We start from the raw sequence: 19,289 nt of genomic DNA on the forward strand, positions 1-19,289 counted from the left end.
CCGAAGAAGAAGCAATGTAGTAAAAAAAATTAAAAAAAAAAAAAAGTCGCTTTTGGGTCGTACGTGAAACTTAAATATACATTCTTGATCTTCTGGCTGGGACCCAAAGATAGTATCTGTACTGCCTAAAGATGCTATAATGATATATTGGGGTTTCCGTTCGCACCGGGCGTCCATACAATAGAAATATGTCACAGACTCCTATAAGGATATTAGAGTTAAACCGTAATAACCAGATACATTCTAAAACGACATTAACCAGATTTCTTGGGTAAATACTTTTAAAGTTTTAACAAAAGTGCTACACAATAATATCGCGGGGTCTCTCCATTCACACTGAACATCAACAGAACACGCAGCAGCAATATATTACATATGAAAGATGCCGCTGTAGAATTTCCATAGGTTCCGCTAGTAATACATACATCAATAAAAATAACAGATTGGAGTCAGAAGTGATTCCATACAATTACCCCCCCCCAATCCAATATGTATTTATAAGTTACGTATAGGCGACAACAACCACAAACACACAAGACTTAGTTTGAGAGTTGTAGCTGTCTACAGCATACGTGTATATAGACTAATTTGAAAGTTCACGCTCATACAAACGTGATTGAAGAAAGAATGAAAGTGACAAGAATAAAAAGAAAGATTAGAAAAAAAAAAAACGTATTTTTTTGAAGACGAGAAAATTAAAAAAAAAAAGGTGGGGCCATGAGAAAGGGAAACGGATCAGGATTTATAATCATCAGAGACATTGAACGAAGAAAAATATTGTGAGACTAGAGAGTTAAAACGGAAAGGAAAGATGCGAAAGAGATATAGAGATAGATGGAAAAGATAGATAGATAGATAGAGAAAGACAGAGAGGGGGGGTTAGGCGCAGAGTTGTTGATTTCTCATTAAATCGTCCGTCGCTCTAATCAAGTTACGCATGACGCACATGTTTATTATGCTTGCAATGTAGTAATTAGACGAACTAAAAAAAAAAAAAAAAATCACTCAAGCAAGCACCAACATTGCGTTTCTTGTCTCCCCACGTAGTACTACTACTACGCGCATGTATCGATTGAACCATTAGGATTTTAAATTCTCTAGCTTATATCAGAATAAGCTATTTGTTTTGTTTTACAAATTTGACTTTTTTAATTCATTTTCCTGCTCCAGTTGTTTCTTCCCTCAAGGTTCAAGCAAATCAACTTAAGTTTTGTGGTCTTTACACGTGAGTGTGTTGGTGTTGGATATATACTTTCAACTTATTTCATTTCAAATAAACAATGCTAACAGTTTCAATAAAAGGGATTCAAAGGTTGCATAATTTTATCTGGAAAATTGTTCACATGTCGCGACAAAGCACCTACTGTAACAAAAACAATCGCAATGTTCTTTAAAAAAAAAAATTTAATGCACTAAAGCGCAGATACATTTTGTTGCTGTTGTTAAATAGAAAATCCCCACTGTCATGGTCATCAAATTTGAAATCGGAAATTTCGATTGATGTTTTGTTTAAAAAAAAAAAAAATCCCATTTTTGTCAGTTTTTATTTATTTATTTATTTATTTTTAAACACCATTTAAAGGTTCCGATGTTAGAATTAGTGCTTTATTTTATTTTTTTTTAAGTGTCATATTAGGTGTGGCAGTGGCACTGGCACACCTGTGTCTGTGCCTAATTTGTTATCGATGTCCTGTTTATTATTATTATTATTATTATTATTATTATTATTATTATTATTTATGCAAATAAATATTGCAAAGTGTAGCATTTGTATTGATGCTACAACACTTAAGGATCTATTTTGTCTTCGGTGAGTGAAGTTTCGTAGAAATCCTTCTAGACTGACAATTTATTATTATTATTTCAATATAATGATTTCCGCATATTACGAATATGTTAAAAAAATAATTTTATGAAAGAAAAACTTTAGTAAAAAAAAAAAAAAAAAAGTGCATTATGGCTACAACGGAATATAAGTAATTTCTCATTAAAAGAAAAGACATTTGCTTTTTGTTTTTAAACCGAGTGTTTCATCGGATTGTATTTTGAACATGGCTGGGCTAGTGATAGCAATGTCACGTGACCAAACATTTTTAGCATGGCTAGCAGATGGTATCATGTCACGTGACCAAACATTTCTAAACTCTAATAAAGACGTGAATTTTTTTCTTATGGACTGACATAGACTGAACATTTAATCTGAATCAACCAGTAATTTATACGTTCATGTGTTATGTTTTTTTCTGAACAATAAATAACTCCAAAATAGTCGAACAGTTATTTATTTTTTTATTTTCACTTTAAGGAGACAAGACATTTTAATTTAGAGACAAGTAGCGTCGGAGTCGGACTATTTACATTTTCTTTTGCAAAAGAAAATAGTTTTTTTGTTTTTTTGGTGCTAATGCAGAGAGTGATGCGGCGCATCATCACTGATGCGCGCTATTTTTTAAATCGTATTTCCATGTTTAATTAAAGTTTTATGATATGTTTTTTTTATTATTAAATTGTAAGGTTTAAAGTACAGAATAACACCCTCCCCATGTTAAGAATGGCTTTCTAAATAATACTGTTATTATTTCAGCACGGATCACTCTCTGCATGAGTACCATTTTTTTTTTAATTTATTTATAAAGTTGAACATGAAAAAGGAAATATTGAAAATCTAAAAATCAAGGAAAAAGAAACTGATTGCGTAACAAAAATAAAACATAAAATTCGGTCAAAATCATGGATCTTCTTAGAGTTGAACGGAGTTACCGTTCTTTAGCTAACCTCTTTAATAATTTGTTTAGAAAGATGGCGACTATATTTTTAATGTCACTCGCACAATGAAAACTTGCTATAAGTCAGTGCTTTCATTTTATTTATGTATATATATAAATGAAAATTACAATTGAATTTACCAAAATGATCCAAGATGGTAAAATTAAAGTAAATTATAAATATTAAAGAATTAATATTTATAAAATTATCTCAGCCAGATATAAAAGCTTGATAAAACCAAATAGGAAATAGAGCTTATAATATGAGCAAACAGTTAATAAAATATGTTAAAAAACACTTTGAAATGAGTTAAAAACATATTTAATCTGAAAAGGAAACACTAGATAAATGGATAGTCCTTAATCCGCGGAGTTTCGAAGAAATACTCTCCTTCTCATCAGAGGGTAGGAATTAGCAAAATGCGGGATCGGATTTTGCATGCAGAAGTATTTGATGAAACAACAAGTAAGTCAAAGATCTTACTTGAAAACAAAATAAGTTAAGCAGAGGGAATATGGTAAAGAAAAAGGTGATTACACATGAATGGATAGTCTGGAAGATAAAAAATCCAGTGACGGTAAAATCCAAATGTAAAACTTCAAAAAAGTTAACTTTAAGTTTTAACTTTCTTGAAATTTTACATTTGAATTTTACCGTCACTGGATTTTTTATCTTCCAGACTATCCATTCATGTGTAATCACCTTTTTCTTTACCATATTCCCTCTGCTTAACTTATTTTGTTTTCAAGTAAGACCTTTGACTTACTTGTTGTTTCATCAAATACTTCTGCATGCAAAATCCGATCCCGCATTTTGCTAATTCCTACCCTCTGATGAGAAGGAGAGTATTTCTTCGAAACTCCGCGGATTAAGGACTATCCATTTATCTAGTGTTTCCTTTTCAGATTAAATATGTTTTTAACTCATTTCAAAGTGTTTTTTAACATATTTTATTAACTGTTTGCTCATATATATATATATATATATATATATATATATATATAAATTAATTTTATGTTTAAGTAAGAATAAATTGTTTGGGAGTAATGCCAAAAGCCATTTCAGTTGGAATATCAAGACATTGTACCGTTTTATTTCTTACAAGTTTCTTTCTATATTACTATTCTTAACCCTTTTGAAGAGGGGGGGGCAATATGGGTTTCCGTAGATTGAAAAGTAAAGATAGCCGACCACCGATGCTGACGTCACGTGGACACTTAAAATTGCTAAATGCGAATATAGGAGCAAAATGCGTTTTAACAGTTTTTGAAGCAACTACCTTTTTTTTTTTTTTTTTTTTTTTTTTTAATAAATGTTAATCTTAGAGAAAAATTAAAAATAATTAAAATTATATTTCTCAAATTTTAATTTAATAGGTCCATTTGTAAATGAACTAATCTCGTGATGGACCCATTTAATAAACACATGTAGTCACAATACCCTTTTCTTTTGCTATGTTTATTTTATTATTTTTTTTTTTTTGTTTTATTCAAATTCTCGTTAAATGCAAAATATTTTGATAAAAAATTGTCTGAAAAAGAGACGAAGAAAAAGGTCGGTTTCCTTTTCTTTTGTCAAAAACAATGAAAACGTATTTCGTTCCTATTTTCGCATTTCGCAATTTTAAGTTTCCACGTAACGTCAGCATCAGTTGGCCATCTTGGCTTTTCAACTAACGAAAGCCCATACTGCACCCCCCCCTTTTTTTTTTTTTTTTTTTTTTTTTTTACTAAAATCATATTTTAAGGAAAAAATAAAATAAACACCACATCATACTCATGCTCGTGAAAGGGGTGAAAACATACGATCGGAAAAAATATAGTCGACGTCTTTAAAGATATAAGAACGATAATGAAAGTTCATACATTTTTTACTCAAAGAACAGGTTTGTGAACTCTAGTTATTGTTCTTCCTTAACGAGCTTTCTCTTCTACAGTTTTCATTTCGCCATTTCTCATGTGCGATGAAACTTGCTATAATTTTTAAGTTTTTACTGTTATTTTCTTTATAGCTACATGTTTTAACCGACAAATAAGTGGGTTGGAGGATATAAGTGAAATCCTGTAGAAAGCTATTTCATTCGAAATAATTTAAGTGACTGAAATAACAATTAATCAAGGCTGATTTCTTCATTCATAAAGACGAAAACAGGAAACTAGCAACTATATTTTAGTCTTGTGTCAAACTTAGCTAAACTACAGACTTCAGATTCATTAAAGGAAAGGTAAACTGGGTATAAATGGCAATCGAATCGTTACTTAAACTCTGCACGAGTGCAGAGTGCCCTTTTGGGGAACTCTGGAATGGGACAAATACTAAAAAAAAAAAAAAAGATTGCCTCGAACTAGAAAGTTTTCGACCTAACGATGATATAACAAACTAAGTCTAGTAATATCAGAACAGACACTACACTTTGCTTTTAGCCAAAAATCGAGTCAAAATGAGATGAATAGCTTTAACAATTTGAATAAATGAAAATAAAAACAAGACTATTGTCGCTTACCACGTTTAAAACAATTATCGAAAAATAGATAAGTTTTTATGCGCTTCCAGATCTCCCCTCCGCCGCCCCCAATAAATTCTGTATGATGTACGCAGTTGCAACAAAAAGGAAATGTACATCAAAATTACATAAATTGTTCAAAGTAATATTATTTTCGTAAAATTGATTTTTACAATTTCTCCCTCATGTTAAGAATGACTAAAATCTAGATTTGGAGTTATCTCCCTTGTTTCTGCAAACTATTTTCAAGATGGCGACGCAAGATCGTCACTCGTAGTTTAGCACTAAAATTTGATATATTTTATTTATTTACTTTTTTTTTTGCGATACTCATGCACTTATTGATCCATGCTGAAATAATAACGTTATTATTTAAAAAGCCATTCTTAACATGGGAGTGTTTTGTACCTATTTTGTACTTTAACCTTACAATTGAATAAAAAACACTTTAATTAAACTTGGAATTACGATTTAAAAAATAGCGCGAAAAGTGCATTAGCACTTTTTTTTGTTTTTTGCTTTCTAAAATTGAGAGAATTCTCGACAAGCAGCCATTTTTATTTATTCCCATACATTGAAATGGGTTTCATTCACTTCACCAGATTGTCTGTCTGCGGAACGGTCTCTACCTAACTCCTGTCAATTTTTGGTCTACAAACTTTAAACTTAACTCGGATATTTGGACCTGTAGTACCAATTCTATTTAGTTTTTAGCCACACACACACACACAATTCTATTTGGTTTGTAGCCACACACAAAATCTTTTTTTTTTTTTTACAAGGTGGTCACCACTTATCAAGGCCCGGAAGCCACTCAGGGATAAGGGTTATTGTAAGTATAGTACGTTAGTGTGGATATTTAAAGTGTCTACTTAAGGGGGCGGTTCATCAGGAATTTGTTTACATTGGACTTGAAGACATCCAAGTTGTAGTCAGGAGGGAAGCAAGCAGACGGAACAGAGTTCCACAGGCATGCAGTTCTAAGAAAGAAGCTTTGCTCATGGAATCTACGTTTTGATTTAGGCATAGATAAAGAGTCGGGAAAGTTTTTGACAGTGGATTAAGCTAAACGGGTGTTTTTCGTGAAAGATTGGCGAGGGGGGGGGCAGAGATTGGAGTTCAGACGAGCACCTGCCATGGAAATAACGATAAAACAAAGATAGTCTTGCAACGTCTCTTCTGTGGCAGAGAGGTTCCAGGGAAGAGAAAAGGGCATCCCCCACGAAGCCACAAAGTCTATTTTGTACTCTGCCAAGGCAGGATAGACTGTTTTTAGCAGCTCCTGCCCAGATATGGCAGCAGTATTCCATCCTTGGATGTACTTGGCTTTTATATAGATAGAGAATTGCATCAGTAGTGAGATATCTTCTGGAGCGGTAGAAGGATCCCACCATCTTTCCAGCGATCTTGGCAACAGACTTGATGTAGGTGTTCCATTTCAGATCAGGAGTGAAGGTCAAGCCCAGAAGCTTGTCAAAACATGGGGCTTCTCCTAGACGAGAGCCATCCATTTCAATTGATGCCAGATGGGGATCAGAGCGTTGATGATGTAAAGATAGGAGTTTGATTTTAGATGCATTAAAGGTAACCAGCCATGTCTTCCCCCACTGAACCACTCGTTCGAGATCAGAGGAGAGAGAATCAGAGAGAGCTTTGTCATTTACAGCCTTTGATGTGTTGCCTTAGATGGTCGTGTCATCAGCATAGATGTCAACGAATGATTTGAGTATGTGTTTAGGGAGATCATTAATGTAGATCAGAAAGAGAGTTGGGCCCAGGATGGACCCTTGAGGGACTCCAGCATTAATACTGCAGGCCTCTGATTTTTGTCCATCGACCACTACTGTTATGAGCCTATCAGAAAGAAATGATTTAATGAAAGAGAATATTTCCAGTTATACTGTAGCTGGAGATCTTGTGAAGTAGGCCTTTATGCCATACCTTGTCGAAGGCTTTTGATATGTCAAGAGCAATTGCCCTGGAAAGGAAGCCTTTGTCAAGAGATTCACTAATCCTATGAGATATAACTGTTAGCACATCTGCGGTAGATCTTGCAGAACAGAAACCATATTGCGTGTCACTAAGAAGGTTATTTCTGCTGAGGTGGTTAACTATTTCTCTAATATGGATTCCAGCAACTTACTCATGACACACAGGAGACTTATTGGTCTGTACTGAGAGGGAGAGGACTTATCACCTGAGTTCTTAAATACAGGGCATACTGATGAGGTTTTCCAGGGTGTTGGAAAGCACTTCTCAACGCAACGTTTAAACAGTTTCGTAAGTATGGGAGCAAGTTCTGGTTGAAGCTTTAACACTATAATTGGGATGTCATCAGGGCCAGTAGCTTTACTGGAATCAAGGTTCTTGATTAGCTTGGCGACCTCATGCACAGATATTTGTATGTTACCTAGTGTGTTCTGTGTTATAGGAGGAAATATGGGGAGTTGATGGCTTTCGTCGCATAGGGTAGAATTAGCTGCAAAATTCTTGGCAAATAGTTTGGCCTTGTCTGATGCTGACGAGATGACTTCTGGTCCATTGATAATGGTTGGGATAGAACACACACTTCTGTTCATGATCCTATTTGTTATTTGCCAAAACTGGTGGGAACCAAGCCGCTGATCAGCTACTTTAGATTTAACAGACTGGGCATATAGCTCTCTTGCATTTTTTATTACTCTTTTACAGTGGTTGCTGGCGTCCTTGAAAGCAGCTTTAGGCTCAGTGCATCTATTATGTTGGTAGCTATGGAAAAAGTGATTTCTGTGTGCGATGGCAGCAGCACATTCTGGGGAGAACCATGGCTGGCTAGTAGGTTTTTGTTGGAATTTTTTAGATGGTATGAATCGGTCTATGCCTACAATTAACCATTCGGTCAGATCTGATACCCACACACACAAAAAATTCTATTTGATTTTTAGCCACACACACACACACATACACACACAAAAAAACAAAAAAACAAAAAAAAAAAGAGGGGGCATCAAAATTGAAATTTTGCAAGTGTAAGTAGACTTTAATAGTATATCCTCTATGCACGTGCAAATATACGTTTATCTGAATTAATTTGTAAACTTTTAAGGTCAGGTGGTAGCAAATACCGCTGAAGAGCTGAAAGTTTTAGTTTCGATTCTAACTGATGGCACCCAAGTACTTTTTTTTTTTTTTTGAACTTTTAAAGGTAATATTAAATATTGGGTACAATATAATAATCAACAGAACTGCCTTTATAATAATACATACGAATTCTACATTAAGTAAAATATATACTAAGCGTATTTTTCAAACTGGCAACACCGGGCAGGCAGCCTTGGGATTCAAGATTTAGCCATGTTTACATTTTTCTTTTAAATAATTTTTTAAAAATATTTGGTTTAGTTTTCTCTGCACTAGTGCAGTTTAGCATCCGCAAGCAAATTATTTTTATTTTAGAAGAGTTCCGTCCGTGCAACATAAGTTTTTCGGGTCAAGATCAAAGTGTAGTATCTGTTCTATTGCTACACTTCAATTTCTTGTTCTTTGTCAGTGGAGGAGAAATCCTTCACGACTGAGACAATTATTATTTTTGTTCCTTTTCTCCACATTAAAAAACGACCATGGTGTCTAACTCTGTCCCGTGGGGAGGCATTGTAAATAGAAACACAATTTAACAAAGCTTCCCTCCCCATGTTACGAATAGATTTCTTAATTGGCTTACGACTATCAAACTGTGGAAGTGTCATTTCTTCTTAGGTCTTTATTTCAATATTCTCTTAGTGGTAAATAAAAATGATAATTTAATGTGGAATCATCAAAGTTACGTATATGCGAGAAACATACTTTCTGTTAGAATAGAAAGGTATTTCAATTACACCGGCTATAAAGTCGGTGCCCACTGCCCACCTGACAATGATGACATCACGAAACAGAACTGGTTTATTGCTGATTATAAACCATTTCGGTTCTAATTTAGAATTCAAAATAATTAAAGAAAGAAAAATACAGAAAAATATTTATGATGTACGTACCCGTCACGGAACGAAAATGTCATATTCCAAAAATTACGAAAATCAATTACCATCAAGTAGTTTTATTTTCAATCAAGAAAATCAAATTTTATGAGTAAACAAAAAGAACTAGTGCCTCGCGTGACCATCGTGACAAAAAAAAAAAAAAAAAAAAAAAAAGGGGGGAGAGGGGGATAAGTCCACAACAATTCAAACTTGCCACACTTGTAATGCTACCGAGTTCACATTAATCGCTTTAAATCGTTTTAAAATGATTTTATTTATAAAAATAAAACTACTTTAGCAATTTACGTGATTTTTGGAATATGACATTTGTTCAGTGACGTACACCATAAAGACTTTTCTGTAGATTTTTTCTTTTTACGAGGTTGAATTCTAAATAAGAACCTAAACAAATAACTCAATGCGTAACCATCAAAGTTACGAATATGCGTGAAACCCACGACATTTTTGTCAATATAGAGAAATACTGTATTTCAATCGCACCGGCATTTTGAAGATGACATAATAGAAAAATGAAACGGCTTTGTTGCTGCTTTATAAACCATTTTTCCAGACGTCGACAATTTTTTTTTTTTTTTTTATATGTATATATATTTTGGCTCAGAGCAAAGTGTAGTATCTGTTCTGATACCACATCTCATTTTTTCTGCCCTCGATCAGTTAAAACACATCCTTTTAAACTGAGATCATTTATCTGTTTAAATCCAGAGCGTTTTCTTTTTTTTGGGGAGGGGGGAGCTAAATTTCCTAACATTAACAAAAATGACCTTATGGGGAGGGGGGGGCAAGTAAATAGGAATCACAATCTTCAGAAGGAGAGGAGCAATATATTTCATAATCACTTTGGGGACTCAATTGTGATATTTACATCAAACGTGAATTTTAAACAATTTCTAACACGAAAATATCTTTAAAGTGGGGGAAGGAGTTATTTTTCAAGGTGATATTTATTTTCAAAAATTAAGGTTTTAAATACCGTTAGAAAATAAATCTATATATATATATATAACTTAAGAATCAGTTAGCGCGTGAGACCACCGCGCACCGCATATTTCGCATTTCTTTCTGGGGTCAGAGGTTATTTGAGGTAGAATTGATACAGATGATACCTTTAAGGCTAGAGATGGGTGGAATGCCAACATTTCTTAATGAATGATTTTTTTTTTTTTTTTTTTTTTTTTTTTACAAAGGAGTCACTACTTATCACGGCCGGGAGGCCACTCGAGTAAATATTAATGGATCTAAGCCTTTATTTTAAATTTATCATTTCTTGTTAACTAGCATTTTAAACCTCCTATTGTTTTCATCGTAAATATGAAATGGTTAAGGACGGGGTCCGATTTATTGTGTAATTAATTTAAGACTTCATAAACAAAACAGAAAAATGTGTAACGTTATTTTAAGATGCGAAAAAAGCAAATATTTTCGTTAGCATTTGCAGAATGCGACGAAATACGGTGGATTTTTTTAAAAATTATTTTATTTATTGTGTGTGTGTGTGTGTGTGTGTGTGTGTGTGTGTGTGTGTGTGTGTGTGTGTGTGTGTGTGTGTGTGCGTGCGTGCGTGCAGATCTGACAGTATTTTGCATTTATAAATATTAAAAGAGTATTTCTCCATAAAATGTCATGCATAGCAAATGGAATGATGAAACTGCCAGGCAATGTTGTTAGCGATCGTGAACGCAACATTTTTCTGTGATGATGAAGACGAAACAAACAATTTAAGAAATGGGAAATTCATTCACACCCACAGAAAGGGACCCTTGTATTATGAAGAAAAAGGAATTAAAAGGGTTTAAATGTAAAGCCTAGAAAAAGGGATCAAAAATGACAAAAAAAAACAAAAAAAAAAATACAACCTACAACATTTCCTTATGACGCTTGTTATAGTGTCTACTGTCTCACTGTCTCACATTACGAATTAGCGTTATTTTTGTGTTGATACTTGTGACATGGACACCCAGAGGATTTCAGTTCAGAGTATTGACTAATCAGAACCGGAAATAATCGGAGCAGTTTACGATTTGAAAGCCGCGAACACAATATAAAAAGGCAGGCGACACTAAGCATTCCAAAGAATTAGGTTAGGATCTAAAATTGTGCTTGCTTCGCTTCTATAGACTAATCGACTTGGGTTAGGGTTAAAAAAAAAAAATTTTTTTAAAAGAGCAGTTCGGTTCAAATTCTGTAAAATTACCAATAAAAAAGTGGCTTTCAAATCGTAAACTGCTTCAGTAATTACCTTGACTAACTCAGGATTCTCCGGCAATACTCGGAACTGATTCCATAAGAAATGAACTCCTCTGGATGCCTAATCTTTACAAGTTGGTAAATGTTTACTTCGTTTCCACTTTAACATTTTCCTTTCAAATGACGACTGTTAATTGTTTTCGGGTAAGCTGAAAACGAATATCGCATTTAAATTTCCCGCAAATACGTATTTTTCCAGATAAAATCATTTATATTAAAAGTGGTGGCTATTGTGCACGCTCACGCAAGAGCGCGCATAATTTTGGGCGTTTTTTTGTTTTTTTTAGCATTTATTTTTAGGCTTGGGGGACGATTAGGTTACTCCTTGTTTCAGTCAGTACTCATGTATAGTGAAATTCCAAACACTTAAAGCATTTGTAGCGAAGAAAAAAGATTGAAGAAAACTATTGGAGTACCTGAATGAGAACCCACCCCCTTCAAGAACGGCTTTCAGAATAAACACCCCTAACCTCCGGCTTTCAGTTTTTTGCAATTTTTTAATGGATTATTATTTGATTGGACACCAATATATAGAGCAATTCTATTCAGGTCCGCCACACTACTTGTATTATTTTGATTCTTCGGACTACTGCTTTTATCTGGAGTGTTTATTTTCACAACGTTTCGGTCGATATAACCTCCGACCTTCTTCAGGTGTATATCTTGTCGAACTCTGGAATGTTTCTGTAGAACTCATGAATTTGGACGGAATTTAGAACGGAACCCTTTATTTACTTCACGGGGGTAGCATGTTTTCGTTCCATCAACCATTACTGGGAGAAGTCTTAAGTAATTCGCAATTGTATTTTTCAGTCGCCCACACTGAGAATTGAACCTTCAACCTTCAGACGGATGTGACTTCTAAAATTGAATTTTCCAAGTATTCTAACTACTGCGCCACGCCCCACGGGTGCTTTCAATGAAAAACACTAAGTTACCACAATTTTGCTAGTACATTTAAAACGTAGAAATTTAAACTAGACCTGAAAATATAGTCGCCATCTTTATAAATAAATTGAAAATGAAACGAGCTACAGAAGAACGATAACTCAAATCCAGATTTTTTTTTCAAGTTAAAGAACAGATTATGAATTAGAGTAAACGATCTCTCTTGGCTAGCCCCTTTCTTTGAATTTAAAGATGGCGACTATAATTTTTCCGACAATGGGAAGTGTTTACAACAACCGCATGAATTGGCCAAAGAGAGAAGGAAAGACAGGGGCATATGTTTTTTTTTTGTTTGTTTTTTCGTGTGCATATTATTATTACAATAACATGCAAGTGTGCATCTTTGTAGACACGTGCGAAAGATGGCTGTGAAGTTGTAGCATTTGTTCGCTGTAGTAAACATGGACGCATTTTTGAACCATGACGCGACTATTTGACGCGTGTGAGCAATGTGCACACACACACACACACACACACACACACACAAGAAATGGTAAGAGGCGAATAATAGACATGTGTAGGTCTCACGACATTAACAACAGTCAACCTAGTAAATAAAATGTAAAAAAAAAAAAAAATATCAGAAGTTTATTTTATGAAAAGAAATATTTGATTTTATTTTAATTTGGTTTTGGTCAGCCATTAGTGTTTCTAGTTTTTATTTTATTCAATCAATTCACAATTCATTTCGCATTATTATTATTATCATCATCATAGGAAGACCCGACATTCATTTTTTTATTATTTTTATTATTATTATTTTTATTATTATTATTATTATTATTATTATAGCGATAAAAATATAGCAAGTCGTTTTAGTTCTGCTGCTGCAGTTCATGGATCGTGCTGGAATAATATTATTTAGAAACCTATTCTTAATAGGTGGGGGAGGGCGCTTTTGTTAACTATTCCGCATGTTCATCTAACAATTTAATAAATAAAACATACCGTAATGGGTACTTATGCAGAATACGAGCAGGGACTTTTAAGTTAAATCAATTTTTTAAATAGTATATTTTGTTTATTAGATTCTTAGGTCAAAGTACAGTGTAGTTTTTAGAAAAGCCCTCCTTCTGTTAAGAATGGCTTTCTAGAGAACGTTATTATTTCAGCACAGTCTGTATTCTGCATAAGTACCAAAAATCGAATTTAACTTTTAAATTCTATCTATAACAAATAATACGGCTCGTAAACTGCAAAAGTATTAATGGTTTTGGGTTTATACAAAAAATAGTGTTACGACAATCGAGAAATTAACCTTCTGATTGGAAACAAATGTCAAAGGGGTCCTTATTTGTTTTACTCTTTACGAGGGCAAAGTCATCCTTCTCCTCAGAGTAGATATGGCAGGAGATCGGTTTAAACTGAGATATAGCTTCCCCCAAAAGGGGTCCTTCTAAGGATGGAGGCTAAATTTTCCGTAATCGGTCTGGTCGACTTCTTAGGCACCAAACAATAAACCTATCCTTACTCCCGAAAGAGGGAGTAATGCTTGGGATTATGGCTTTCCAGAGATTGAACAAGCACCTGCTTCACTCTGATATCAACTCGAAAGTCAGCGCAAAACTCGATTATGTAGAGATAATCTACCTCGTCTAAAAAGGAACTCTGAATTTAGTGAATTAATTGGGACAAAAAAAAAAAAAAAACGATTCCAGTCTAAAACAGATACATTTTGATCCTAACTAGAAGGTCGGAAGGCAAGTAATTAGTCGGCGCTTGTACACTATTAGAACGAAATTTTGTAGTCGATAAATGGAGTTTTCAGATAAAAAACAATGGTTTCTACTGATTTTTTTTTATCAATTCTAATAACAATGTTAGCTTCCAAATTATGCAGTCGAAATGACTTGAATATTAATGAATTATTAAACAAAAAACTTTAGCAGGTGAAAATTTGCGGCCATCTTGCTTTTTATAAAATAAATCGAAACTGAAAATTATCTCCCTTTTGAACTCTCCTGCGTCTTACATAAGCAAATACGATCGTTTTCTCCACATTTTATTTTCTATAATAAATAATTTTCTACCTTATCGATTTTCGTAATTTTGGGATATAATCACCTTAAAAATACGAAATATATACCATGGTTTTCATGTGAAATTCAGTATTGCGATTTCCGAAATTTCGTTTTTGATAGTGCAGAAGCTCATTGGGATACATATATTTCAGAAGGGCTCTTGCACATTAGAATATACTGAGCCATTAACCAATAACACCCGACAAGTGCGTTGAAACATCTATTTAAAAATCCGATATTTCTACAGAAACTGTTTTTTTTTTTTTTTTAATCATAAACTAAGGTCTAGCTTTACTTACACAGAAGTCGGTTTGCTTTGTTTAAGTTCGGTTTAAATTCTGTAGAAGCATGAAGTCGTCAACGGTTTAGAATCGAGATGAACTTGTTTTGGATTATGTTTTATTTTTTTACATTTTCTGTGGAAACAAATTCAATTATTTATTTATACATCCTGTCCTGCGTGATAGAAGGAGGAGGGCGCACTTCACTATTTTATTACTATCATTAATAAATGAGGGATTTCGTTTACACTGGCTATATATACTGGAAGATATAAAAAGCGTAGTGAACGATCCTCTTTCTTGCATAAAATAGACATTTTATATGGTTTATCTTTCGATAATCGTGATAATCTACATTTTTTAAAAAGATCTAAAAATAAATAAATAAATAAAAATACGAGGCTGCTTCTATTCTGCGAATTCAAAATAATATAAGATGGTTTTCTTTTCTTGGATACGAGACGCGTGTGAAAATTATTCTCATCTTTCGTTTGAATGAAGTGTAATCGTTGACTTTTTGCATCTTAGCCAGAATGTACCTTTTTTATACGTCAATTTAAAATGTTTTTAAATGACTTTCAAGCGTGAAGTATAAAGCCAACGGTAAATAAATTAAATCCAAGTCAGCCATTCCTATCTATTAGATAATAGAAAGAAAATGGTTGACGTCTGTTTACATCGTAACCTTTTCGACTTTCGAAAATCATGTTGAAAGCCTTTAAGCTGCCGATTAGAAAGTAATTTGTAGTTCGAGGAGGGGGGGCAAAATTCACGTATAGTTCATTCATTTGAATTCGTAATAAAAAAAAAAACAATTTTATATGCATCATCCATTTCGAAGAATCAATGGTAGGTAGTCAACGTAGTTATTTATTTGGAGTCATACTCATCGACTGAAGAAATTGAATAAATCGTACAATTATAGCTATCTGGCCTTCGAACTAGGATCAATGTGTAGTATCTATTCCGTCCCATGTATTATATTTTTCGTTCGGGGGCACCTTAATCAGTGAAGGAATGTAGACAGAACTGATTAAGCTTTTTTCTTTTTTTTTCTTTCTTTTTCAGCGGAGGCAGAGTCCCCCACCCCCTTTAGATGAGATTTGGATCGTAACAATAAACGTAACCTGTGTCTAACCTTATCGCTGTCTGTGCAAGGCATATAAACAAATCCGGGTACATATGCAGAATACGGACCGTGCTGAAATAATAATGTTGGGTAATGTCGCTAAATAGGGTTTGTATGTGATAGGAGAAAAATAAGGCATTTAAAATATTTATCTTAAAACATTATTACATGAAGAGTCATTTCGTGTAAAAAGTTAATTTATTATTATTGTTGTTGTTATTTAGAACCCCAGGCTGACATGAACGAGAATCACCCCCCCCACACACACACACTCAAAACGGTTTTCGGAATAAGCACCTCCAACCTCCCCATGTTAACAGCTTTTTTTCTTTGTTTTTTTTTTTTTTTTTTTTTTTTGCATTTTCAGTGGATTATTATTGACTGGGCACTAATATATGAGGGGAGAGGATTCTCGTTCAGGTCCGCCGAACTCCATTCTTAACAGGAAGAGGATGCGTTTTGTAACTATTTTGTACTTTCACCTAACAATTTAATGGTCAACTACCAACTAAAGACTTGCTTTAAAAAGTTGATCTTTAATTTAATTAAAAGATATCGCAAAAATTGAATTTAATTTGAAAATCCTATAAAAAATTTAAAAAAATATAGCACGGTTCGTATTCTGCAAACTCGGCTTTCGGACTAGGATCAAAGTGTAGTATTATATTCTGTATCAGGAGACCATTACTCCCAGGCTCTACCTCCTCTTTTCGGAAAGTAAAGGGGGAGATTACTCCTTGTCTGAAGCGTCTTCATCTGTGAGAGAATGTTAACGAGACGGTGAAGGTATATATACAGTCAGAGTATAGTGTTTCTCTTTTGGGAGACCTTGAGTTATAAACTATAAGCTGATTTTGTGTTCAACTGGGGGGGGGGGGGTTTATGCAAAAATATTAAATAATGAAAATAGACTTACCGGAGTTGTGTAAGGCGGGCCAGATAGATCGATATCATCTCGGACCAGCCTATCTCGTATGATATGCTTTAGCTGAATTTTCGGATAGGTAAGCAAAGCCGACTTTCCTTCCTCGTATTCGTCGGTCATCCGACGGGGGTAGTGGATCGAGTCCGGCACCGGGGTATCACCCCCGGTGCGGTCCATTGCTCCAACAACGCCCCCAAGACCGGCGGTATGATGGTAAATGTCCGAATTGACACAGCCTATCCCATCGTCTCTGCTGATCAGTCCGACCCTGTCCAGAACACTGTTGGGACATGGACCTTCCGGGTTTTCCAAAGTAAAATAAACAGCCGTGCCCCCTTGTTCGCGGAGGATGCGCACGGCTTCCAATACTCGGTAACGATGTTCGGGTTTGTGGACCCCGATCGCATCCAGGTCCGGCTCGCCTATCTGTTTACATATTTCGAGATCATCGTAGCCATTATCAAGAAAGGCCTGCGTGTAGTGTACTAAATTGAGCGAGCGAAGCCAGTCGGTGACAATATTGTCCGCCATAGCTAAAAACTACGGACGACAACAAGCCTTTTAATCCAGTTCTCGACCCCGTTTTTGTTTGTTTTCGGGAACGACTTGTTTTTGTTTTTAAACAGTAGAATGTAAAAACACACACGCACACATTCAAACACGCCTTTATATTTTGGCGCTAGCAAATCTTTTTCCTTTGGTGGGCTTTTCTTTTCTTGTTTTCTGTCTGGTACTCCGTATATATATTTTTTTTCTTCTTCTTCTTTGCCCCCAAATATATATTCACCTTTTTTTCTTCTTTAGAGCCTACATTTGAGATAGCTGCATTTTTTTCTCCTTTCTCTGTATATATCCTCCTTGTAACTAGATAGATTCTTCTTCGGCGGCGGCCAGACACACACACGCGCGCACACACACTTTTACTGCGTCTATCTCTTTACTACTCCCACCAAACCTTTTATACAACAACCAAGTAGGAATACAAGACACAAAGAGGGAGTAGCAGCAAGGCTTACGGTGATCTTGTCGATGATGCTGCTGCTAGTGGTGATAATACTGATGATGTTTTTAGTAATAATGATGACGATGATGATACTCTTCGACGGCAGCAGTAGTGTGGGAAAAATGGGAGATAGTGTCGCCGTCGTCTTCGCCGACGACATACACACAGTAGCAATAGAAAAGTTCTACCACTGGGCATATAGAAAAATAAATAAACTCCAAAATTAAAAAAAATTATTTTAATCAAAATTAAAAAAAAAAAAAAATTAACTTTAGTCTGACAAACTTTAGTCCTTATTTCATTAGAATTTGGATATAGGTATCCTTAAAAATATTTCTTCGGTTCGAATTCAAAACACCGTATTATATAAAACTATTTTCAATTAAATAAAAAAAAAATTATATACAAAAACAAATACGATAATAACTATATAAAACGCACGTTGAATATTGTATGTCCAAACTTTACAGACACGATGAGATTTCGATAAAAGAAAATCAAATCTTTAAAAATTGGTGTTAAAAAAATAAAAACGATTATTTTTCTCAGCCTTTCTTGGCAATAAACCAAAAATTGTATTTCATTATCGTTTTACGAGTTTTCAACTTTATTTTTACGGAAATCTTTGGTCATACCTAACAACTACTCAACGTGTTTTGTAACGTAATTATTTATTCAGAAAAAACTATCGGGCTTTGTTTTCGAATAAAAAGCTTCTATTACGTACTTATAGAGAATCAATAAATATAAAGAAATACAAGCTAAGCCAAACTTACGAAAGCCACGTGGATACGGCTAACAGAACTTATGTAAATAGAGTTGGTATTGTTTTCTTTTTTTTTTTTCATTTGACTACATCAACCATCTAGAGACAACAACTAGAACAGTGAGACTAATTGGCTGAGAAAACGAAAGAATTGTCTCACTTTGATTCTTCCCCGAATAAAGGAGGCATATCTTTTAAAGAATGAGCGCAGTTAGTTTGCTTTGAAGTGGCTGAGAACAGCAGAAAACACTAAACACGTTTACTAATGATATAAATATCTTGGAATACAAATAACTATACTACAATCTATGTTAGAGAAGAAAACAGAAGCGCTCAGTCATTTTTTTTTTTTTTCTTAATAAACCCTGAATCCTTATCCTGCTTCAATAGAAATATTCAAAGAGGGTGTGCGTGAGAGAGAGAGAGAGAGAGAGAGAGAGAAAGGGGGAGGGCTATATGGAGAGAGAGGAGGGGGAGGGAGCTACTGATGTTTCCGTTGTCACCGATTTCTTCCGTGAGATAAATGAAGGAAGAAAAAGAGACCTTTCCGAGGTCTTTTTTCGATTCTTTAAAAAAAGGAAAGAAAAATAATATTGATAATAATAATAATAATAATAATAATAATAATCGCCCGATTGTATTTCCGAGGATTGTGATATTAGTTAAATAAAATCCAAAACTAAT

General features: G+C 34.3%; 1 protein-coding gene across 28 annotated transcripts in view; it reads right to left on the minus strand.

Moving 5' to 3' along the window:
• Nucleotides 1–18,390, minus strand: part of LOC145286154 (uncharacterized) — an 811,438-nt gene extending 793,048 nt beyond the window's left edge. For all 28 annotated transcript variants that reach the window (XM_080134928.1, XM_080134927.1, XM_080134924.1 and 25 more), the window contains exon 1: nt 16,828–18,390. In XM_080134928.1, coding sequence (XP_079991054.1) covers nt 16,828–17,367 — 540 coding nt within the window. In that variant the 5' untranslated portion in view covers nt 17,368–18,390. The remainder of the gene's footprint in view (nt 1–16,827) is intronic.
• Between the last annotated feature and the right edge of the window lie 899 nt (nt 18,391–19,289).

This window comes from Euprymna scolopes, chromosome 10, assembly GCF_053919585.1.
Source record: "Euprymna scolopes isolate OS-2025 chromosome 10, ASM5391958v1, whole genome shotgun sequence".
In the NCBI taxonomy this organism is placed as follows: Eukaryota; Metazoa; Mollusca; class Cephalopoda; order Sepiida; family Sepiolidae; genus Euprymna; species Euprymna scolopes.